General features: G+C 36.8%; 1 protein-coding gene across 1 annotated transcript in view; it reads right to left on the reverse strand.

The window, feature by feature from the left end:
* SLC9C1 (solute carrier family 9 member C1) overlaps window positions 1-26,233 on the reverse strand; it is a 114,478-nt gene that overhangs the window by 21,525 nt on the left and 66,720 nt on the right. Inside the window, exons 17-24 of the mRNA XM_061192729.1 lie at window positions 21,612-21,807; window positions 17,818-18,006; window positions 16,607-16,756; window positions 14,884-14,935; window positions 13,508-13,656; window positions 2,032-2,157; window positions 792-890; window positions 90-263 (exon numbers count right to left, since the gene is read on the reverse strand). Of these exons, the coding sequence (XP_061048712.1) occupies window positions 90-263; window positions 792-890; window positions 2,032-2,157; window positions 13,508-13,656; window positions 14,884-14,935; window positions 16,607-16,756; window positions 17,818-18,006; window positions 21,612-21,807 (1,135 nt within the window). The remainder of the gene's footprint in view (window positions 1-89; window positions 264-791; window positions 891-2,031; window positions 2,158-13,507; window positions 13,657-14,883; window positions 14,936-16,606; window positions 16,757-17,817; window positions 18,007-21,611; window positions 21,808-26,233) is intronic.

Below are 26,233 nucleotides of genomic sequence, written 5' to 3' on the forward strand. Positions count from 1 at the left end.
AAACATATACAAGTACAAAAATAACCTTAAATTTTGTACTAGATATTTAACAAGGTACAACAGTAAGACATAAGGTGATGGTTTCTGACCTCCACTACAGTTTTGCAGGTGGCAGAATATTTCATGGGTTCATTAGTCAAGCAGTTTAGCTCTCCTATTATTGCCCCACTGATCACAAAGTCTGTGTAAGTTATTTGGTAATCTTTCTCCTCTGACTCCCTGATTATTTGGTCAATTCCCAAACCTGGCTTTGATCTTTGAAGCTGTTCAGGAACAAAGAAAGAAAAAAAATACATATGCCAGTTAATTTACCAAAATTATTTAATTTATGGCTTTTTCCCTCTTTGGTTTTAACAATTTTAATATTTATATATTGTTTGAGAACATGTATTACTCATAACTTTTAAAGTGAATTTATTAAATTAGCAATGACTTGGAAAAAAAGCATTCTTAAATACCCTGATCTTTCTGATCCCACCTACTCACCCAACCTATACCTGTCTTAGAATGGCTAAAAGCCCAACTCAAACATAAGATAAATAACAATTTATATTATAACTTTCCATCTTAATGCTGATCCTTTGAGGTTTCTTGTTATCTATAGGAACGTATGGCTTAAAGGTGATGGCTGGTATTATCATTGTGTCTGAGGAAGAAAATTGTTGTTTGGATAACAGCTGCTGTCCAAAAAAAGGAATAATGGAGTTCTTAACATTGAAAGGTATTTATTCTCTATTATGTAACTTTTTAACTAGTGCTCACAAGTGCATTTATAAATGTCTCTGCCTTACCTTTACCATGCCTGAAATAATTACATAAATTCCTTGGGGCTCATCACCTTCTTCAAATATATCATTTCCACAATCAAATGTTACAATTCTGGATCTTTCCTAAAAAATATCACCAAATACATAAGCTATAAATAATATTTTAGTGGTGATTGAAGTTTACATTTTTTTAAAAGTTGTACATTTTTAAAGTAAATATTACTCAAAAATATCTGAGATTTTCTGTTAGTAATAATTTTGTAAGAGAAAATAGGAATTATGGCTAACAAAGAGAAGAAGGTGGATATTCACAGGTATATGTAATTTCAGATGGGGTGTTCATACATAGATTAGAAAACAATCTAATCTAGGAATAAGAATGTAGTAGAAGGATGAAAATATTTCATTTGGATGAAAAATAGGACAGATGCAAGCTAATGGCACATATGTGTCTTATACATACTCGTGCTCTAAACAGCTGATGAAGTAATAAAAAAATTCACTCATTCAAAATATTTTAAGCAGGTGAAAAAAATACAATTTGTCTTTTGGTACTTACTTGATATAGAAAATGATGTTAATAGAACAGGTTAAATCTGTTTATTTGTTCATCCCACAAACACTTATTGAACACCCGCTATGTGAGCTGCTACATGGTAGGAGTGGAGTATTCAAAAGCTGGATGAGGTAAAAATTATAGTAGGGGAGGGAGATGTAAAGATAATAATTGTAATGTAATGTAATGATGCTATAATAAAAGTATATAGTTACAGTGGTGATTCCTTTGGTCCTCCAAACTCTGGATGGACCATAGGATTTTCTTCTACTGGTGGGGTATATGACTCTAAAGCCTGCTTTTCAGAGTACCTTTGGTGGGGGTGTTTCCAGAGAAGCAATAAGCAGAGGAGGTTTGGGGGGAAAAAAATGAAGGCAAAGAGCATTTCAAGATAAGTAAATAGCACTCACAGAGGAATGGAATTAAAGAACAGTATAAAGTTCTTGGGGTACCATGAGTGGTTCAGTATAAATAGAGTATGGGGTATATGACACATGGGTAACAGAAAGTAAAGATGTAGAGGTAGGCAGGAGGCAGATTGTGGGAGAACTTTGCATGTCATTCAAAGAGATTTTGATTTTATCCTACAGGTAATCAATGACATTTAGATAATTTAAAACCAAAGAGAATCATGGTTAAATCTTTACTTTTTAAAATATCATTTGCTGATACATTAGAGATAGTATTACTAGTAAATACAAATATTACCTGAATAAAGCTTATATGGTCTTGGTCTTTATCTAGCCATGGAATATGATAGAGTGCTTCGTCAACAGTAAGAGGTTTGTACATAGGTTGAAGATCAAGTATCTCTCTTTTTCTGGCCATTATTAACTAAAACCACAAAAGTTAAGAAAGGAGATGAACAAAACTGGTGTTCACAGAATGTTTAAAACAATTATGGTTTTATACTATTTCCTTTTCTTGCTCTTCTGACATTTTTGTTCTTCTATGGAAACCTTCAACCTCTCCCCTATTATAGCATTTTTCTATGTTATCATTATTCTGAAGTCATAGATTACTTTTAAAAGTAAATCTTATATGTCCATGCCACTCTCTCACTTCGTCCCAGCTACCAAATGTAAAATAGATAGCTAGTGGGAAGCAGCTGCATAGCACAGGGAGATCAGGTTGGTGCTTTGTGACCACCTAGAGGGGTGGGATAGGGAGGATGGGAGGGAGACTCAAGAGGGAGGAGATATGGGGATATATGTATATGTAAGCTGATTCACTTTGTTATAAAGCAGAAACTAAGAAAAAAAAAAGTAAATCTTTTACCGAAGTATAGCACATATGCAAAAAGTGCACAAATCATAAATGTCCACTCAAAGAACATTTACCACATGAAAATATCTGCGTAACCAGCACCCAGATTAAAAAATAAAACATTTATTGAACCCTAGAATCCTCCCTTATGTTCTCTTCTAGTCATTACTTCTACCCCAAATTAATCACTCTTTTTCTATTACCATAGTTTAACTTTGTCTGGTTTTGAGCTTTATCTGCATGAAATCAATGAGTATGTACTTATTTGTGTCTGGTTTCATTTACTCAACATTATGTTTATGAGATTCATCTACAATGTTGCAAGGAGCAAACATTCATTCATTTCATTTTCACTGTTGTGTAGTATTATGTTTTATGAATATACCACAGCTTTACTTATCTGTTGTTGATTGACATTTGGGCTGTTCCAGTTTGGGACTTTTGAAATGCTTCAGTGAGTATTTGCTTGCTGTACATATGTACTCATTTCCGTTGTATATATGGTTATGTAATCTAATTTCTGGGTCTTAAGATATGTATATGTCCAAACAATTTTCCAAAGTGATTGCATCAGTTTATACTCCCACTCTAATGTTCCAGTTGCTGACACTTGGTATTGCCAGGTTTTTTGGGTTTTTTTTTTAATTTTAAGTATTCTGATAGTTGTGTATTTGTATTTACTTTTGGTTTTAATTTGCATTAAGCTTATGATGATGATATTTGGCATCTTTTCTTATGTTTATTGGCTTCTAGAATATTCTCTGTTGGGAAGTGCCTGTTCAAATCTTTTGTTGATTTTTTTTACAAATGAATTTTCTGTCCTGTTCTTATTGATTTGTAAGATATTTTTATATATTCTGAACATGAGCCCTTTTTTGGATATATTTATTTTGAAAATTTCCTCTACCTTTTTGTGGATTGTCTTTTCATTATCTTGTATCTTTTTTTGTCTCTCATTTTCTGCATTACTGTCTTCTTTTTTTTTTCAATCTATTTATTTTTGGCTGTGTTGGGTCTTCGTTTCTGTGTGAGGGCTTTCTCTAGTTGTGGCAAGCGGGGGCCACTCTTCATCGCGGTGCGCGGGCCTCTCACTATCGCGGCCTCTCTTGTTGCAGAGCACAGGCTCCAGACGCGCAGGCTCAGTAGCTGTGGCGCACGGGCTCAGTTGCTCCGCGGCATGTGGGATCCTCCCAGACCAGGGCTCGAACCCATGTCCCCTGCATTGGCAGGCATATTCTCAACCACTGCGCCACCAGGGAAGCCTTGCATTACTGTCTTCTTTTGTATTTAGTTGATTTTCTGTAGTGAAACATTTAAAACTCCTTTCTCATTTATTTATATGTAATTCTTTAGTTATTTTCTTTTTTATTACCACAGGGATTACATTTAGCATCCTAGAATATAACACTCTAATTTGAATTTATAACAGTTTAACTTCCATAACATACAAAACTCTGCTCCGTTAAAAGCTCCATCCCCACCCCTTGCAGTTGATGTCATAAAATTACATCTTTATGTGTTGTCTGTCCAAAACACAAACTAAAAATTTTTTTAAATGCATTCATCTCTTAAATATGACATTACAAGCCAAAGCTATAATAATTCTAGCTTTTAGAGTAATAATTACTTTAAAAAATGTATTAGTCTCTTAAATCATGTAGAAAACAAAAAAAATGGAGTCAGACACAATTATTACAATAATACTAGAATTAATAATTGCCCATGTATTTACCTTTACTGAGATTTTTATTTCTTCATATGGGTTTGAGTTATTGTTCAGTGTCCTTTCATTTCAATCTTCATGACATGTTTTAGAATTTCTTTCAGGGCAGGTATAGTGGTAATGAACTCCCTCAGCTTTTGTTTGTCTGAAAATGTCTTAATTTCCCTCTCACTTCTAAAGGACATTTTTGCTGGATATAGGATTCTTAGTTGACTATTTTTTCTTTTAGTACTTTGAATATATCAGCCCACTTTCTTCTGGTCTCCAAAGTTTCTGATGAGAAATCTGCTGATAATCTTATTGAGGATCACTTGTATGTGAAGAATTTTTTCTCTATTGCTGATTTCAAAATTCTCTCTTTATCTTTCAGCAATTTGATTACAATGTGCCTTGATGTGGGTCTATTTGAGTTCACCCTACTTGAAGTTCACTGAGCTTCCTGGATGTTAATATTCATGCCTTACATCAAATTTAGAAAGTTTTCAGCCAATATTTCTTTAAATTTCCTGTCTGTTCCTTTCTCTGTCTCTTGTCTTCTTGGGACATCTACATTGCATGTGTTGGTCCACTTGATGGTATCTCAGAGGTCCCTTAGACTCTGCTCACTTTTCTTCAATCTTTTACTTTCTATTCCTCAGATGCTATAATTTCCATGGTCCTGTTTTCAAGGAGACTTATTTTTTTTTATGCCTTTTAGTTCTTGCCACGTGGTGTTATACATATTTTACCTTAGGCTCATTCTTAAGGATTTAGAGTTTTTAATTGCTATTGTGAATACAATATTTTTCCACATTTTCTTTAGTTGTGGAATAATTTTGAAAGTTGATCTTGTTTCTGGAAACCCTATTGAATTACTTTATTGATCCTATATTATCGATTTTAAGTTAATTCTCTAGGGTTTTAGATTAAACAATCAATAAGCAATAACAATTTTATCCTTTTTCCAAAACTTCCATCTCTCAAGTTCCTTTTATTTTTCTTCTTCTTCTTTTCTTTAAACATCTTTATTGGAGTATAATTGCTTTACAATGGTGTGTTAGTTTCTGCTTTATAACAAAGTGAATCAGTTATACATATACATATGTTCCCATATCTCTTCCCTCTTGCATCTCCCTCCCTCTCACCCTCCCTATCCCACCCCTCTAGGTGGTCACAAAGCACCGAGCTGATCTCCCTGTGCTATGCGGCTGCTTCCCACTAGCTATCTATTTTACATTTGGTAGTGTATATATGTCTATGCCACTTTCTCACCCTGTCACATCTTACCCCTCCCCCTCTCCATATCCTCAAGTCCATTCTCTAGTAGGTCTGTGTCTTTATTCCCGTCTTGCCACTAGGTTCCTCATGACCTTTTTTTTTTTTTTCTTAGATTCCATATATATGTGTTAGCATACTGTATTTGTTTTTCTCTTTCTGACTTACTTCACTCTGTATGACAGACTCTAACTCCATCCACCTCACTACAAATAACTCAATTTCATTTCTTTTTATGGCTGAGTAATATTCCATTGTATATATGTGCCACATCTTCTTTATCCGTTCATCTGATGATGGACACTTAGGTTGCTTCCATGTCCTGGCTATTGTAAATAGAGCTGCAATGAACATTTTGGTACCTGACTCTTTTTGAATTATGGTTTTCTCAGGGTATATGCCCAGTAGTGGGATTGCTGGGTCGTATGGTAGTTCTATTTTTAGTTTTTTAAGGAACCTCCATACTGTTCTCCATAGTGGCTGTACCAATTTACATTCCTACCAACAGTGCAAGAGTGTTCCCTTTTCTCCACACCCTCTCCAGCATTTATTGTTTCTAGATTTTTTGATGATGGCCATTCTGACTGGTGTGAAATGATATCTCATTGTAGTTTTGATTTGCGTTTCTCTAATGATTAATGATGTTGAGAATTCTTTCATGTGTCTGTTGGCAATCTGTATATCTTCTTTGGAGAAATGTCTATTTAGGTCTTCTGCCCATTTTTGGATTGGGTTGTTTGTTTTTTTGTTATTGAGCTGCATGAGCTGCTTGTAAATCTTGGAGATCAATCCTTTGTCAGTTGCTTCATTTGCAAATATTTTCTCCCATTCTGAGGGTTGTCTTTTGGTCTTGTTTATGGTTTCCTTTGCTGTGCAAAAGCTTTTAAGTTTCATTAGGTCCCATTTGTTTATTTGTGTTTTTATTTCCATTTCTCTAGGAGCTGGGTCAAAAAGGATCTTGCTGTGATTTATGTCATAGAGTGTTCTGCCTATGTTTTCCTCTAAGAGTTTGATAGTGTCTGGCCTTACACTTAGGTCTCTAATCCATTTTGAGTTTATTTTTGTGTATGGTGTCAGGGAGTGTTCTAATTCCATACTTTTACATGTCCCTGTCCAGTTTTCCCAGCACCACTTATTGAAGAGGCTGTCTTTTCTCCATTGTATATGCTTGCCTCCTTTATCAAAGATAAGGTGACCATATGTGCGTGGGTTTGTCTCTGGGCTTTCTATCCTGTTCCATTGATCTATATTTCTGTTTTTGTGCCAGTACCAAACTGTCTTGATTACTGTAGCTTTGTAATATAGTCTGAAGTCAGGGAGCCTGACTCCTCCAGCTCCATTTTTTGTTCTCAAGATTGCTTTGGCTATTTGGGGTCTTTTGTGTTTCCATACAAATTGTGAAATTTTTTGTTCTAGTTCTGTGAAAAATGCCAGTGGTAGTTTGATAGGGATTGCATTGAATCTGTAGATTGCTTTGGGTAGTAGAGTCATTTTCACAATGTTGATTCTTCCAATCCAAGAACATGGTATATCTCTCCATCTATTTGTATCATCTTTGATTTCTTTTATCAGTGTCTTATAATTTTCTGCATACAGGTCTTTTGTCTCCTTAGGTAGGTTTATTCCTAGATATTTTATTCTTTTTGTTGCAATGGTAAACGGGAGTGTTTTCTTAATTTCACTTTCAGATTTTTCATCATTAGTGTATAGGAATGCAAGAGATTTCTGTGCATTAATTTTGTATCCTGCTACTTTACCAAATTCATTGATTAGCTCTAGTAGTTTTCTGGTAGCATCTTTAGGATTCTCTATGTATAATATCATGTCATCTGCAAACAGTGACAGCTTTACTTCTTCTTTTCCGATTTGGATTCCTTTTATTTCTTTTTCTTCTCTGATTGCTGTGGCTAACACTTCCAAAACTATGTTGAATAATAGTGGTGAGAGTGGGCAACCTTGTCTTGTTCCTGATCTTAGTGGAAATGGTTTCAGTTTTTCACCATTGAGGACAATGTTGGCTGTGGGTTTGTCATATATGGCCTTTATTATGTTGAGGAAAGTTCCCTCTATGCCTACTTTCTGCAGGGCTTTTATCATAAATGGGTGTTGAATTTTGTCGAAAGCTTTCTCTGCATCTATTGAGATGATCATATGGTTTTTCTCCTTCAATTTGTTAATATGATGTATCACGTTGATTGATTTGCGTATATTGAAGAATCCTTGCATTCCTGGAATAAACCCCACTTGATCATGGTGTATGATCCTTGTAATGTGCTGTTGGATTCTGTTTGCTAGTATTTTGTTGAGGATTTTTGCATCTATGTTCATCAGTGATATTGGCCTGTAGTTTTCTTTCTTTGTGACATCTTTGTCTGGTTTTGGTATCAGGGTGATGGTGGCCTCGGAGAATGAGTTTGGGAGTGTTCCTCCCTCTACAATATTTTGGAAGAGTTTGAGAAGGATAGGTGTTAGCTCTTCTCTAAATGTTTGATAGAATTCGCCTGTGAAGCCATCTGGTCCTGGGCTTTTGTTTGTTGGAAGATTTTAATCACAGTTTCAATTTCATTCCTTGTGATTGGTCTGTTCATATTTTCCATTTCTTCCTGGTTCAGTCTCGGCAGGTTGCGTATTTCTAAGAATCTGTCCATTTCTTCCAGGTTGTCCATTTTATTGGCATAGAGTTGCTTGTAGTAATCTCTCATGATCGTTTGTATTTCTGCAGTGTCAGTGGTTACTTCTCCTTTTTCATTTCTAATTCTATTGATCTGAGTCTTCTCCCTTTTTCTCTTGATGAGTCTGGCTAATGGTTTATCAATTTTGTTTATCTTCTCAAAGAACCAGCTTTTAGTTCTGTTGACCTTTGCTATTGTTTCCTTCATTTCTTTTTCATTTATTTCTGATCTGATCTTTATGATTTCTTTCCTTCTGCTAGCTTTGGGGTTTTTTTGTTCTTCTTTCTCTAATTGCTTTAGGTGCAAGGTTAGGTCGTTTATTCGAGATGTTTCCTGTTTCTTGATGTAGGCTTGTATTGCTATAAACTTCCCTCTTAGAACTGCTTTTGCTGCATCCCATAGGTTTTGGGTCATCGTTTCTCCATTGTCATTTGTTTCTAGGTATTTTTTGATTTCCCCTTTGATTTCTTCAGTGATCACTTCGTTATTAAGTAGTGTATTGTGTAGCCTCCATGTGTTTGTATTTTTTACAGACCTTTTCCTGTAATTGATATCTAGTCACATAGCGCTGTGGTCAGAAAAGATACTTGATACGATTTCAATTTTCTTAAATTTACCAAGGCTTGATTTGTGACCCAAGATATGATCTATCCTGGAGAATGTTCCATGAGCACTTGAGAAAAATGTGTATTCTGTTGTTTTTGGGTGGAATGTCCTATAAATATCAATTAAGTCCATCTCATTTAATGTATCATTTAAAGCTTTTGTTTCCTTATGTATTTTCATTTTGGATGATCTGTCCATTGGTGAAAGTGGGGTGTTAAAGTCCCCTACTATGATTGTGTTACTGTTGATTTCCCCTTTTATGGCTGTTAGTATTTGCCTTATGTATTGAGGTGCTCCTATGTTGGGTGCATAAATATTTACAATTGTTATACCTTCTTCTTGGATCGATCCCTTGATCATTATATAGTGTCCTTCTTTGTCTCTTGTAATAGTCTTTATTTTAAAGTCTATTTTGTCTGATATGAGAATTGCTACTCCAGCTTTCTTTTGATTTCCATTTGCATGGAATATCTTTTTCCATCCCCTCACTTTCAGTCTGTATGTGTCTCTAGGTCTGAAGTGGGTCTCTTGTAGACAGCATATATATGGGTCTTGTTTTTGTATCCATTCAGCCAGTCTGTGTCTTTTGGTGGGAGCATTTAATCCATTTACACTTAAGGTAATTATCGATATGTATGTTCCTATTCCCATTTTCTTAAATGTTTTGGGTTTGTTATTGTAGGTGTTTTCCTTCTCTTGTGTTTCTTGCCTAGAGAAGTTCCTTTAGCATTTGTTGTAAAGCTGGTTTGGTGGTGCTGAACTCTCTCAGCTTTTGCTTGTCTATAAAGGTTTTAATTTCTCCATCAAATCTGAATGAGATCCTTGCTGGGTAGAGTAATCTTGGTTGTAGGTTTTTCTCCTTCATCACTTTAAGTATATCCTGCCACTCCCTTCTGGCTTGCAGAGTTTCTGCTGAAAGAGCAGCTGTTAACCTTATGGGGATTCCCTTGTGTGTTATTTGTTGTTTTTCCCTTGCTGCTTTTAATATGTTTTCTTTATATTTAATTTTTGATAGTTTGATTAATATGTGTCTTGGCGTGTTCCTCCTTGGATTTATCCTGTATGGGACTCTCTGTGCTTCCAGGACTTGATTAACTATTTCCTTTCCCATATTAGGGAAGTTTTCAACTATAATCTCTTCAAATATTTTCTCAGTCCCTTTCTTTTTCTCTTCTTCTTCTGGGACCCTTATAATTCGAATGTTGGTGCATTTAATGTTGTCCTAGAGGTCTCTGAGACTATCCTCAGTTCTTTTCATTCTTTTTTCTTTATTCTGCTCTGCAGTAGTTATTTCTACTATTTTATCTTCCAGGTCACTTATCCGTTCTTCTGCCTCAGTTATTCTGCTATTGATCCCATCTAGAGTATTTTTAATTTCATTTATTGTGTTTTTCATCGTTGCTTTGTTCCTCTTTAGTTCTTCTATGTCTTTGTTAAATGTTTCTTGCATTTTGTCTATTCTATTTCCAAGATTTTGGATCATCTTTACTATCATTATTCTGAATTCTTTTTCAGGTAGACTACCTATTTCCTCTTCATTTGTTAGGTCTGGTGTGTTTTGACCCTGCTCCTTCATCTGCTGTGTGTTTTTCTGTCATCTCATTTTGCTTATCTTACTGTGTTTGGGGTCTCCTTTTCACAGGCTGCAGGTTCGTAGTTCCCATTGTTTTTGGTATCTGTCCCCAGTGGCTAAGGTTGGTTCAGTGGGTTGTGTAGGCTTCCTGGTGGAGGGGACTAGTGCCTGTGTTCTGGTGGATGAGGCTGGATGTTGTCTTTCTGGTGGGCACGTCCACGTCTGGTGGTGTGTTTTGGGGTGTCCGTGGCCTTATTATGATTTTAGGCAGCCTCTCTGCTAATGGATGGGGCTGTGTTCCTGTTTTGCTAGTTGTTTGGCATAGGGTGTCCAGCACTGTAGCTTGCTGGCCGTTGAGTGAAGCTGGGTCTTGATGTTGAGATGGAGATCTCTGAGAGATTTTTTGCCGTTTGGTATTACGTGGAGCTGGGAGGTCTCTTGTGGACCAGTGTCCTGAAGTTGGCTCTCCCACCTCAGAGGCACAGCCCTGATGCCTGGCTGGAGCACCAAGAGCCTTTCATCCACACGGCTCAGAATAAAAGGGAGAAAAAATAGAAAGAAAGAAAGAAAGAAAGAGGATAAAATAAAATAAAATAAAATAAAGCTATTATAATAAAAAATAAGAAAAAAATTATTAAGAAAAATTTTTTTTTAATTTTTAAGATAAATTTATTAATTTTTTATAATAAAAATAAGAAAAAAATTATTCAGAAAAATATTTATTAAGAAAATTTTTTTAATTTTTAAAATAAAAAATATGAAAAAACTTATTATGAAAAAAATTTTTTTAATTTTTAAAAATAGAAAATAAGGAAAAATTATTAAGAAAACATTTATTAAGAAAAAAAAATTTTTAAGTACAAAAAACAAAAAACAAAAAACGGATGGACAGAACCCTAGGACAAATGGTGAAAGCAAAGCTATACAGACAAAATCTCACCCAGAAGCATACACATATACACTCACAAAAAAAGGAAAAGGGGAAAAATTAATATATTCTGCTCCCAAAGTCCACCTCCTGAATTTGGGATGATTCGTTGTCTATTCAGGTATTCAACAGATGCAGGCACATCAAGTTGTTTGTGGAGCTTTAATCTGCTGCTTCTGAGGCTGCTGGGAGAGATTTCCCTTTCTCTTCTTTGTTCGCACAGCTCCCGGGGTTCAGCTTTAGATTTGGACCCGCCTCTCTGTGTAGGTCGCCTGAGGGCGTCTGTTCTTCGCTCACACAGGACGGGGTTAAAGGAGCAGGTGCTTCGGGGGCTCTGGCTCAGTCAGGTGGGGGGTAGGGAAGGGTACGGATGCGGGGCGAGCCTGCGGCGGCAGAGGCCAGTGTGACGTTGCAGCAGCCTGAGGCGCGCCGTGCGTTCTCCCGGGGAAGTTGTCCCTAGATCACGGGAGCCTGGCAGTGGCGGGCTGCACAGGCTCCCAGGAAGGGCGGTGTGGAGAGTGACCTGTGCTCACACACAGGCTTCTTGGTGGCGGCAGCAGCAGCCTTAGCGTCTCACGCCTGTCTCTGGGGTCCGCGTTGATAGCCGCGGCTCGCGCCCGTCTCTGGAGCTCGTTTAGGCGGCGCTCTGAATCCCCTCTCCTTGCGCACCGCGAAACAAAGAGGCAAGAAAAAGTCTCTTGCCTCTTCAGCAGCTGCAGACTTTTTCCCGGACTCCCTCCCGGCTAGCTGTGGTGCACTAGCCCCTTCAGGCTTTGTTCATGCTGCCAACCCCAGTCCTCTCCCTGGGATCTGACCTCCGAAGCCCGAGCCTCAACTCCCAGCCCCCGCCCGCCCCGGCGGGTGAGCAGACAAGCCTCTCCGGCTGGTGAGTGCTGCTCGGAGCCAAGCCTCTGTGCAGGAGTCTCTCCGCTTTGCCCTCCGCACCCCTGTGGCTGCGCTCTCCTCTGTGGCTCCGAAGCTTCCCCCCTCTGCCACCCGCAGTCTCTGCCCGCGAAGGGGCTTCCTAGTGCGTGGAAACCTTTCCTCCTTCACGGCTCCGTCCCACTGGTGCAGGTCCCGTCCCTATTCTTTTGTCTCTGTTATTTGTTTTTTCTTTTGCCCTACCCAAGTATGTGGGGGAGTTTCTTGCCTTTTGGGAGGTCTGACGTCTTCTGCCAGCGTTCAGTGGGTGTTCTGTAGGAGCAGTTCCACGTGTAGATGTATTTCTAATGTATCTGTGGGAAGGAAGGTGATCTCCGCGTCTTACTCTTCCACCATTTTGCCTATTTTTCTTCTTGATCTGGCTAAGACTTACAAGCACAGCATTCACTACTTGGAATGATACTGTTCTTCTTTTTTCCTGACTTTAATGGGAATAATTCTAAATGTTTTGCCATCTAGTACAATATTTGCTTCAGATTTTTAATAGATACTTTTTATCCAGTTAAGGATGTTACTTCTTTTATTAGCCTTTGAACATTCTGAATGAGAGTTGGATTTTATCAAATGACTTTTCTTCTTTGATCTCTTAATAAATGAGTTATATAGCTATTTTGGGAGACAAAACCTTCTTACTCATAGTGTATTACGCCAGATTCAACTAGCTTCTATTATGTTAAAAAGTTTTATATATGTATTCACAAGTATAATAGCTTTTTTCCCCTTATACTATTCCCGATTTCGGGAGTAAATTTTATACTTACAGAATGAGTTGGGACCCTCTCTAACTTTTTACATGTCACGGTACCATTTAAATAACTTAGAGAAAGGAAATGTAATTAATTCTTACCCTATAATTGAGTGCTCTTATAAATCATAGTTTTTACGGAAAAAGTTGTTTCAGTGTCACAGGTAACTCCCAGGAACATATTGATACCCAGTCTAGCCTAGGATGAGGAATAGTTTCATTATACCTTTAGTCTGGGTGCAAAGCATAGAAAGAGGTTGTCCCTCACTATGGCAAGAAAGGAAAGGGAAGTTGACCAATAGAATTGCAGGAAGGAAACTCTCTCTGGTAGGTGCTTTTCTTTAGACAACTATTTTAAGTTATATATTTATATTGCAGGAATGGCCTATATTGGAAAGAGCCAAAAGTAGGTTTGAAGATCATAAATGACTATATATCAAGTAAGTATATTTGCTTTGAAAATATTCTACCATACCTTATTAATTTCAAAAGCTTCAGTTTTATGAAGAATTCCTTTTAACCTGAAAACTTTAACAATTTCTCTAGCCAAACTGAGCATGACATTAATCTCCTCCTTTGTTTTCATAGTGACAGCGATTTCTGGGTGGTCATACTCTAAGTAGCCTGAAAAATAACAAAATATTTTCAGATGAAATAGGACTTTGCTTAAATATTTCATGTGGACAGTAAGCTAATATTTCTTCTTTAAACCCATGGAGTATAACCCTCATCACAGGGAAATGTACCTCTCCCTGAAGAGGCCTCTACAATCAATCAAAATTCACCAGTAGTTGCAGAATTCTGCCTGACATTTTCTTGTTGGCAGCCCATACCTGTGTCTAAGCCCACGAAGGACAGGCAGCCCTAGTCCTAGGATCAAAATTATACTGAAACACCTATGCTGGACACTGAGAGGCTCTCCCGGGCTCTAGGTCTGGAGTTCATGACCCAATTTTTTATTCTGTTTGAATGAAGATTTCTGACTACAGACTGTGTGCTTAAATATGGCTTCTGATCAAGTCCTCTCACTCCTCCTGGGTCATTTCCACCCATCCTGCCTGGGCATCTAGACGACTCATCTATCTATGTTCTCCTGCCTGTCTGATGTGGATTCCTGGATGCCTATGAGAGTTTCATCCACTTAGGACTTTTTCTTGGTCATGACCTCTTGTCTGGCTTGACAACTATCTGCCATGCAAGATCTCTCATGCTTGGCCTCATTCCCAGGCTTGCTGTGTTCTTTTGTTGTCCACCATCTGGTACCAAACACCCTTCTTCTCCATACACATAAACACTGTGCTATAGGGATGTGTCTGTCTCACTCCCAGGATTTGTGCTGCACTAGGACCATGAACTGGCGTGATTCAGAGAACAGGCTGTTGTCACGTTTGGGCACTGAGCCTCCTAGCAGTCACATCAGCGATCTGTGAGGCTCTGTTCCGATTTCAACTCGTTTTAAAGCCTAAATCCTCAGATGGCAACTCTGTGGCAAATGGAGGAAAAAATAGCTTCTTTCCTTGTGTTGCTCAGGAAGGTATGTTTGGAAGAAAATAGAATTTATAAGGTGATAAAGACATACATAACCATGGCATGCGAATGTGTTTTCTTTAAACAGAAATTAAAAGGCCTTCATTGTGGTATAAGGCAGAGAGAACAAATGTGGAGGGGTAATATTACACTATTCTCATCCAGCCAAAGATACGATCATGTTGATTGTTGAAGTTATTCACTTTGTTATTGATAGTAAGTAGGTCTCCTCAAAGATCAGTTTAGTTATCAAAACCATTACATCTCTGAAGAAATGATGATAAGAGATGGTCATGCTAGATCTTTAAGGTGAGAGGTACCTACCTAGCTCTTTCATAGCATGTCCTGTATTCTTCGTTACCCTCCTTAATAACATCTACAGAACAAAAGAAATGTTTTGGGAGACAAAACTGTTATAAAATGTCTTTACATTAGCAACTGATGAATTTTTAACCTAAATTAATAACTTTAGGGCTTCCCTGGTGGCGCAATAGTTAAGAATCCACCTGCCAATGCCGGGGACATGGGTTTGAGCCCTGGTCTGGGAAGATCCCACATGCCGTGGAGCAATTAAGCCCATGCTCCACAACTACTGAGCCCGCGTGCCACTACTGAAGCCCGTGTGCCAAGAGCCCATGCTCCGCAACAAGAGAAGCCACTGCAATGAGAAGCCTGCGCACTGCAACGAAGAGTAGCCCCCACTCACTGCAACTAGGGAAAGCCTGCACGCAGCAACAAAGACCCAGCGCAGCCAAAAATAAAAAAATAAAATGAATTAAAAAATAACTTTAAAGAAAAATACGATGGGGAACTTTCCAGGAATTAGAATTGAATTTTGTGCAATGAATTTTATTTTACTCCAGCAAGAGTGGTGGAAAGGATAAGAAGCGGCATTACCTAGGTTAATTTTGAGAAGCCTAAAGGTAAGTCGTATATTTTTTCTTAAAGTAACTTACTTTAGGATACTATTGATTCTGAAAAATGCAGGCATGCTAGGTACTCTCCCATTCAATATTTGAGAGCCTCCAAATTTGGGAAACAGGTGTGGCTTTCAACCTTAAATGAGATAGAAGTTTTAACCAAACTATGTGGGAGGAGAAATGAGGACTGAAACTGGCCAATATCTTAGAGATTCAAGTCCTTCTGTATTTTCTACTGTGTATCCTCAATATGAGTGGTTATAAAAGGTAACAAAATTCAGCAAAATAGTTTTATAGTTACAGGTGGTGAAGAGAGAAAAGATACAGCTCTTTGTGTTCAACTACATATTGAGTGTTCAATGTTCTCAACTACAAAGCTTTGGGCATATAGCATATAGAATACAGCATTCAAATGTTCTAAATTATCTTGAAAGGTGACTGTTTAATTCCACATAGCTGGCAAATTTGTGAGGACATATAATCTGCCTAATTGAGAAAATGAAAAATAAGGTCTAGAACTTAGGCCTTAGCATTCTTTTTGCTGTTTATTAGCTATGTGTGTGACTTTGGGCATAATCATTTAACCTCTCTTGGCTTCATTTTTCTCATCTGTATAATGAGAGAATTAGATGTGGTTTCCCTCTAAGTAAGTTATTGGTACTTCTTTCCATTTGCCATATCCCCATCCTTTAGTTCTTTCATTATTTATTGTGGGAAAATCAGGGATATAGAGAAATAGAAGGAGCCTTTGGGAATTATGAGGAAGGTCTGTTGGCTCAACCCTGCCATCACTTATCATCCTCCAATATTTCCTATTTAATGCATCTGTAGCCTGACAGATCCTGGAACTTGCATTGAGAGAAGCTGACCGCTGCACACGGGTTTCATGACAGCTCCACAAGGACAAAAAGATGTGCTCCAAGAGCCTCATAACTTGTTAATATGGCATAGACACTTCAGTAAGGAGCCTTTTGAGTAATCTAAATGTTGATCGGTTTCAGTTTTTACAGACATTTCTTAGTAAACCAGGAGTCAAAGGTCATATATAGACAGAAGACATGATGGGTGAGGGAAACTGAGGGGTGAGGGACATAAACCATTTTCTTAGTATTTAAAGTTTTCCTCACCTGTTTAACCTGTTTAGAACTTGCAATCTTATCAATTATAGTCATTATGTCTGCTTCGCCTTGGATATATCCTTTTAGTATAGCATACTTAAAGGACAGCTGATGACTCATCTTTTTATCTAATATCTGCAGCAACTTTGGTGTTACGAGCTAAAAAAACAGGACCACTATGTAATATAAATTGTACAAATTATAGTTGATTTTATGTTGGTTAGTTTAAAATAGGTATTAATAAAAAATGACATGTTCTCAATGGTAACTATAGTAACTTGTCAAGATTCTTGGTTATTTTATTCATAGTATCTCTATAATTTCATGGCTAGAGCTATTTCCCCATAACTAATAATATTAGATGTCTCTGTGAAGTTAAGACTTTATTCTTTACTTATTTCCCTTAGAGAGAATTGCATGCTATTTTCAACTGGTTTAAATTCTTGGAAAACAATATGATTAATCCTCTGGGCTTAGGCCATAAAATGACTGTCTATAAAGTACTGTCACTTTTACCTGCTAAACCTCCCACTAAACTTTTTAGATGGTTCATTTGAGTGAGAGTCCACCACAACTATACTTCCTGTTTGACCCCACAATTAACTTTTCGTTGTTTCTTTGCTGAGGGTTTAAGTCCCCAGGTTATCTGTTACCCTTGTACAGTCTCCTAACTTCAACAGAGTTGGCTGATCCCTAAGTTTTCTTGTCCGTTCTCCATAATCTCCACACTCATATAGAAATAAACAACTACTCATTATACTTGTTATAGGAAGACATTAATTAGACAGTCAAAAGTCATTTTTGATGCTGTGATTTTATAATATTATGAGCTTATATAACACAAAATGTGTATTTTTCGGTTTCTTAATTTGTATGAATGTATACTATTTACTTTGTCACTACATGGTTTGTTTTGTTGATTTCCATCATTTATTTCAGGTATTCATAAGAATAAACATTACTTTGGAGTTTTCATGTGCTCTCTATTCAAAGGAGAAACTGTGATGAGTATTTCTGTACTTTCATGTACTAAACAAATTTCTAATATAACTTGGATATTCATAATATAATCTGTTATAAAACTTAATTTGTCAAAGGGATCTAAAATATAAACATCAGCCCAACAGAAAGTGGAAACCATAAAACTAGTAAACTGATTTTAGTCCATATTTCATGAAGCAGTCAGAAGTTTGAAACTGCATGATTTAATAGTTCTTTACCTTCAAAATGCGTAGAATGCGAAGAAATCGAACAACTTTTATAAAGACCATTGTTTGAATCAAATCAAAAGTATAATAATTAATGGAATTTGTCTCAATAAACATTACATCTACGATGCCAATTAACGTAATTGTTAACTCAAATAGATTCCAGGCATGTAAAAAATATTCCTTCTTCATTGCTGCTATCTGTCGATTTAAAAAGAAATTGTATTATCTTATTTGTTTTTGCTTTTACTACACCATTTTCCATAATAACAGAAACATTACTAGTTAGGTTTTTCTCTGATTTACCTTAAGATTCTACTTGTCTAAAATACTAGAAAGTGATCATATCAACTTGAAATTAAATGGTTAAAATATTGAAACATCTATTCCAAGAGAGAAAATATTCAAAATACCTACTAACTTATTAATTCGTTCTTTATTTATTTAAAAAATTTTATTGAAAACCTACTATAACTAAGAGAGTAGGAGCAGTCAAAAATGATTGTGGAATCCAGCCTGGGAAATTAGGTTTCCAGGGGAATTTTGAAGCAAGAGTATGTTTAGAGATGATACATTTGTTTTGAATATGCTGTTTGAGATGTTTGCACAGTATTTTATTGTAGAGATCCAGTCATCAGTTGTCTGTATGATCTGAGGCTCGGAATAAAATCTGAACTGGAGACATGAGTTTGGGAATCATTAGTCTATGAATGGTAGTTGATGCCAGGGAAGTGGTTGAGATAGCCTGACCCATGAGGCCCTTTATTATTTAATTCATGTCTGTGTCTCCTGTCTCATTTTCCATATCCTCCACACAGATTTAACATCTCTCCAGTCTCCATCCTGACCAACCCATCCCTAAGCTCCTGTCATTAGGAATAACATTCCTTGTATGTGTCACATTGTTGCTTCTAAGTTTTCCCTTGTTCTTGTTGTCCACTCACATACTCACTCTCTACTTTGACTCCTATTCATTATTCAGAATTCAACTCAAGCATCTCCTTTCCTTAATAGCCTTCCTTCTCTGAACCTACTATTCTGTGTAAGGAACTCCGGTTTTTTCCCATAGCACCCTGTGTATGTCTCTATCATAATACTTAAATACTGATTTGTAATTTTGATTAATTTGTCTTTTTTAGCAGCCTGATCCCCCTACTCACTATGATTCAGAGACTGTAGCAGACAGACATATTTACGCCAGGGAAAGCGTAAGCTCGATTACAAATTAAGAAATTGTCATGCTTGTTTGTAAACAGACTGTTGTGTGTTTAGTGGTAGAGAGTCATTTCCCTTGAGTCTCCTCACATTTGGCTGGGCTGAGGAAATTCAGTGTCTGAATCTAGGGAGCAGAAGACCAGATCCTGGTCTTGTGAGGTCCTGCTCAAGGCACCATTCAGCTACTGTAGATGTCTCATTTCCTTCTTATTGAAACAGAGTATAGGTTAGATCATTCTCTTAGGAACTTGAAAGGACTGGTATAAACAGTAAGACTTTATCCAGATACCAAGTATTCAGAAACGTGAAGGAGTTTTTTGGAGGTCAATAGAATACAGCCACAGGAGAGGAAGAGCTTGGTATAAAAGGATAGTGTAGGCTTCAAAGAAAGAGGGGTTTGTTAAATATAAGGTTGTTAAAGAATGGTTAGAAATTCAGGTAATGGAAGCCTCTGGCACTCAGATACAGAAGAGTGATTACCCTTCCTCTGAGAAATTTTCAAAAGATCCATTACTCTAATAGGTTGAGGAGTGTTTTGGGAAAAGTTTGAAAATACAAGAAGGAAAGTTTAAGGCAGAATTGTGTATTAGAAAGAACGCAAACTTTGAGGGATTGGATCCCAACTCTACTATCATTAGCTATGTGACCTTAAACAACTTCTCAGAGACTCAGGTCCCTCATCTGTAAAATGCAAGGCATAATATATATCTACATTAAAGCGTTAACTTAAAGATTTGAAATGTTATAATTGCAATGATACCTGGTACCTTAGTGATCATTTATTATTGTTGTTATTAACATAATGAATATTTTAATAGGCATAGTACAAAGGGAGCAGAACTGGATTGTGTAGAAAAGACAGCAAAGAAAATGATAAGTGAAGGCAAGCTTGTAAATTGGGCAGTGAAGATATATCCTGAGTTAAATAGAAGGGAGAGACAAGAACAGGATTGCACATTTGGGAGTATCCTCTTAGCTATGAAGTGTAGTGATGTCTCTGCAGTCCTGTTCTGCTCTCTTAAGTGGACCTGATTGAAGGAGCTATGGCTATGCACAGTTGTGACAGCAGTTTAAACTTGGCAAAGCACAAAGACCACAGAACTAGAGGGATCATTATCTCTCATTTAGGTCAACCCTGATATTTTATAGAAGAAGAAACTGAGGTTGGGAAAAGTTTAGTGACTTGGTGAACAGCTAACTGTTTGTCAGAGAAAACCAAAACCAGAGCCAAGTCTGCTGCATCCCAGCTCGGTGTTCTTTCCACTATAGTACATATTAAGTGATTTTAGGGAACCCTTTACTCTCACCCTCACCCTGGTATTAACCCTAACCCTAATTGCTTTATTTCTTCTTAATTATGTGACATCTCCTATGGTCGTTCCAACTAATTGGAATTTATTACATACAATGTGATTGAATGTGAAGCCATTCCCCTCCCCCCACCAAGCACAGCTCTGCAGTAGCATTTTAATTTTCCAGTAATGATTTGAGATTTCATCCACTTTGTTTGAATGTCATATATAATTCTTCTATTTAAATCGTCTGGCTAAAAATATTTTATATTACAACTTGATCCATATGACACAATACTATTATCAGTTTGTGGACCCATCAATACATTTCCATCATTTAACAGCTACCTTTATACTGGATTTAAAAAATCAAATTATGAAATGTTTTTCAAGTATAAATGAATTTCTATCAATCTACTTATCCATCTGTTTATCTATCTAGTATAAAAACAGTAAAATGGGACTTCCCTAGTGGCGCAGTGGTTAAGAATCCACCTGCCAATTCAGGGGACACAGGTTCAAGCCCTGGTCTGGGAAGGTCTCACATGCCGTGGAGCAACTAAGCCCATGTGCCACAACTACTGAGCCCACATGCCACAAGTACTGAAGCATGCGCACCTAGAGCCCGTGCTCCGCAACAAGAGAAGCCACCGCAATGAGAAGCCCGCGCACCGCAACGAAGAGTAGCCCCTGCTCACCACAACTAGAGAAAGCTGGTGCACAGCAATAAAGACCCAAAGCAGCCAAAAATAAGGAAAGAAAGAAAGAAAGAAGGAAAGAAGGAAAGAAGGAAAGAAAGAAAGAAAGGAAGAAAGGAAGAAAGAAAGAAAGAAAGGAAGGAAGAAAGAAAGAAAGAAAGAAAGAAAGAAAGAAAGGAAGAAAGAAAGAAAGAAAGAAAGAAAGAAAGAAAGAAAGAAAGAAAGAAAGAAAGAAAGAAAGAAAGAAAGAAAGAAAGAAAGAAAAAATCTTCCATTAAAAAAAAATAATAAAATGAACATCCAGGTGCTCACCTCTCTGCTAAGTTAAAGAACTTTGCCGATACCTTTGTAACTCACTCTGCATCCCTTTGACACACACTAATTAAAAATTTGCAAATACAAAATCAATCCTTAAAGTATGAATATTTTCTATTGTCACCCTAAAATCACCTTTAAAAAATAAATTTGTTTGAGGAGTGAGGGAGAATTTTATACACTCCTTTGGAAAACTGTCTGTAGCTAGTGTTGGAAAATGAAATTAGGAAATCTCCCTGTTAGACATATCACACACACACACACACAAAATCACATTTTAGCTTACCTTTAGTAGTGCCTCCATAATATAAAATGCAAGAAAAGAGTAGTTAGCATATCTTAATTCAAGTTCATAGATATCGTTTAACACAGATATCCAAGAAATTATAATAGGAAACATATTCATTAGTATCACAAGGTATCCGACATACTCAAATTCATCAGTAAATACTATTTTATGGCATACACGAAGAAAACAATGTCTGTAAAAAAAAAAAAGAGATAGCTATATCTGATAAAATAATTACACTGAATTAATTTCAATATATGCTCAGTTCTGTTCTAATCATCAATAGTTACAAAGCCCAGCTTAATTCTGAGAAGTAGCTGTCACTACCATACACTTTCTGGCATCCTACTCCATATACCTTCCTTTAATTTCTTCCTCTGCTAAATGTCTTCAGGCTGGTTTCCCCTCTTTCTTTCTCACTTTCCTCACCTCTCATTCATTTTTACTTATACTTTTAGTAGAAATACTTCAGATCATAAGACAGGGATAATTCAAACTGGAAATATTAAAAAAAACAAAGCAAATCTCTCCCACCTTCTAATAATTCCACTTCTCAGAAATGGCTACTATTACCAGTTTGAATATTTTTCCAATATTTTTGTTTATATAATCATATTTATAAATACAAATGGAATTATATCATACATATTGTTCTGTAACCTGTTTTTTTTCTCTCTTAGCAATGGATCATGAGCATTTTTCCTTGTCAAGGCATATAATCTGGAACAAATCCCAGCATGTGTGGTAGTGGAACAGGTTAGGTTGCATTTTATCAAAAACTTTAAATTAACATACATGCTTTGAAAAATTATTTTTATACTGAGTATGCTAGACAGTAGAATTGTGGGTGAGATGATTTACTTAATGTATTTTTAATTTTAAATTATTCAACTAGTATAATAATGCATTATTATTGCTAAAACTCAAATGAAATTATTAATCAAATTATTGACTGAAGAGTGGGTAAGTGCTGGATTACTTTGCTATTCTTAGAGGTAGATCCGTGTTATGCAGGACCTGAAATTTTACAATTTGGAGCCCTATTTAAGGAAGAGGAGATGAAATTATGAATACATCTATGATGCTGTCATCAAATTGCAAAAATCCTCCAAGGCCTCAGGCAGTGCCAGTGTGAGGGAGGAGCTATAGAGTGTAAGTTTTGTTAAGTTTATGGTAACACTGCCACTGCCCTTCTCAGCCCTCTCTCCAAACTGTTTTTCTTTTCTATTTTTAAAAAAATGCAGCCATATTGAGGTATAACTGACAAAAAATTGTAGATATTGAAAGTGTACATCATATATACATGTATATGTACAATACAGTGTATATACATATACACTGTGAAAGGATTCCCCCCATCTAGTTGATTAACACATCCATCACCTCACATAACTCTTTTTTGGGGGTGTGACCATTTAAGTTCTACTCTCTAGCAAATTTCAGTTATAAAGTACAGTGTTCTCAATTATAGTCACTATGTCTTACATTAGATCTTCAGGCATCATTCACCTTATAGCTGAAAGTTTGTAACCTTTTATCAATCCCTATTTCCCCAAACCCTCAGCTCTGGTTTCTACTCTCTGTTTCTATGAGTTGACTATTTTTTTTTAATGAATGAATGAATTTATTTATTTTTGACTGTGTTGGGTCTTTGTTGCAGTGCATGGGCTTCTCATTGTGGTGGCTTCTCTTGTTTGCAGAGCATGGGGTCTAGGCATGCAGGCTTCAGTAGTTGCAGCAAGCAGGCTCAGTAGTTGTGGCACACGGGCTTAGTTGCTCCACAGCATGTGGGATCTTCCTGGACCACGGCTTGAACCCATGTCCCCTGCACTGGAAGACGGATTCTTAACCACTGCACCACCAGGGAAGTCCCTATGAGTTGACTTTTTAAAATCTATTATTTTATTTTATTTCAGTTTTTTCATTTTATTTATTTTTAGAGTTAACATATAAGTGATACCATGCAGTATTTGTCTTCTCAGTCTGGCTTATACTTAGCATAATGCTTTCAAGATCCAACCATGTTGTCACAAATGCAGGAATTCCTTCTTTCTCATGGTTGAATAATACTCCATTGTATTTTCTTTATCCATTCATCCATTGATGGACACTTAGGTTATTTTTATATCTTAACTATTGTGAATAATGCTACTGTGAAATGGGAGTGCAAATATCTCTTTGATATCTTGTTTTTATTTCTTTTGGATATATACTCAGAAGTGGGATTGCTAGATCATGTGGTAGTTCCATTTTTAATTTTTTGAGGAGACTCCATACTGTTTTCCATAGTGGCTGCATCAATTTAAGAGATAAGAGAATGTGAAATGAACAAAGAACTATAAAGTAGCAAGAAAACAATTATCAAATGGCAATAGTAAATCCACACCTATCTACTGATGATTTTCAGTAGTGGTATGCTTAAATTCCTTTATCTTTTGTGTATCTATTATTGTTTTTTGCTTTGTGGTTACCATGAAGCTTACATAAAACATATTTATATTTATAATGGTCTATTTTAAGATGAACTTAACTTTGAATGCATACTAAAATCTTTACATTTTTACTCCTCCTCTCCACATTTTATGTTTTTGATGTTACAATTTACATCTTTTTACCTTGTGTATCCATTAACAAATTATTGTAGTTATTTTTAGTACTTCTGTCTTTTAACCTTCATACTAGATTTATAAGTGACTTACTCACCATTATTACAACATTAGAGTACTCTGAATTTTACTATATATTTATTTACTTATGAAATTTATACTTTGATATGTTTTCCTGTTATTAATAAATTCCATTTCATTTTAGCTTGAAAAGGGACTTTAGTCCATTTAAACATTTCTTGTAAGGTTGGTCTTGAGGATGCTGAATTCCTCAGTTTTTGCTTGCCTGGAAAAACTCATTATCTCTTCTTCAATTCTGAACAATTTTGCAGGGTAGAGAATTCTTGGTTGGTAGTTTTTTTTTTTTTTTTTCTTTCGGTACTTTGAGTATATCATGCTACTCTCTTCTGACCTACAAAGCTTCTGCTGAAAAATATGCTGATAGCCTTATTGGTGTGTGTGTGTCCCTTGTATATAACAAATTGTTTTTCTCTTGCTGCTTTTAATATTCTCTCCTTGTCTTTAACTTTTGACAATTTAATTACCTAATGTGTCTCGGTGTGGATCTCTTTGGATTTCTTTGGATTAATCATATTTGGAAATTTCTGAGTTTCCTGGATCTGGATGTCTGTTTCTTTCCCTATGTAAAGAAAGTTTCCAGCCATTATTTCTTTGAATAAGTTTGCTGCCCCTTTCTTTCTCTCTTCTCCTTCTGGGACCCCTATAATGTAAATACTGGTCCACCTCATGGTGTCCCATGAGTCATTTAAGCTATCTTTATCTCTTTGTTAAGTTTTTCCCTTTGTTTATACATTCTTCTTCTGACCCTAGTGAGCATCTTTGATCTCTCTAACAGATAAATCACTCTAACAGATCTCTTTAAGAGATAAATCACTTATCTAAATTTCATTAAGGTGTTTCTGGAGTTTTATTCTGTTCTTTTGTTTGGAACATATTCCTCTGTTTCTTCATTTTCCTTCATGCTCTGTGTTGGTTTCTGCACATTAGATAAAACAGCCACCTCTTTCGGTCTTGATGGAGTGGTCTTGTGTAGATAAACCTTATCACTCAGCCTAGCCTGAGCTCTTGGTTGTCTCTCAAACCTTTGTGATTGTCCAAGCTGCCTTATTTGCTCTTAGTGGCTCCCAGTAGTTGAGGATGTGCCAAGACCTGTTTGTGTCCCATTGTGGAGAGTATCATTCATCACCTAGATGCAAGCTGATTGGAAACTGGACTCCTCAGGTAGCAGCTTTTGAGGTATGCAAATAGACTTCTCTCAGGGAAAGACTAGGAGATGGGTATTTCTATCTGCTCCATCTGCACTGAGCCCTGGGGCTGTAGCCCATTAAGAAGTGTTTCTTTGTTTGCTACAGTCCTGTGGGTCCTAAGATACAAGCCCCCTTGGCCACTAGAGCCAGGCAATCAAGAGGTGTGTCCTTTGTGTGGCAGCCACAAAAGCCAGGGTGCCAAGTTTTGCACAAGCTCCTTCGAAGGAGACAACATCCTCATGAACACATTAAGAACTGTTTCTTTGTCTGCTCTAGTCTTGTGTATTTTGTGGTTATAAGCCTCATTAGATTTCAGAACTAGGTATTTTGGGGGCCCATCCCCTAGGGTGAAGTCTTAAAAGTTGGGGTGCTAGATATTGGGCTCAAACCCTTTGCTTCTCGGGAGAGACTGGGTGCTGTGTGTTCCCTTCCGATTGTATGTCTGTGCCAGGGGGTGAGTTTTATGGTGAAAGTGTGTCTCAGCCTTTTCTACCTGTTTCAAAGTAGGTATTTTCTCATTAGCCTGATGTGTAGGAGTTGCTCAGATAGTTTCTGGATTTCTTTCAAGGAGAACTCATCCATGTTTAGCTGTAGATTTGGTGTGTCCATGGAAGGAATTGAGTTCAGGAGCCTCAATGCCACCATCTTGGATGAGAGCACAGACTGCTTTTTAAAATTTCTTCCAGCAATAAAATCACATCTGGCACAGCATTACACTTGAGGTTACCTTTTGCTTAAATTGATA

The sequence above is a fragment of the Eubalaena glacialis genome, chromosome 6 (genome assembly GCF_028564815.1).
Source record: "Eubalaena glacialis isolate mEubGla1 chromosome 6, mEubGla1.1.hap2.+ XY, whole genome shotgun sequence".
Classification (NCBI taxonomy): Eukaryota; Metazoa; Chordata; class Mammalia; order Artiodactyla; family Balaenidae; genus Eubalaena; species Eubalaena glacialis.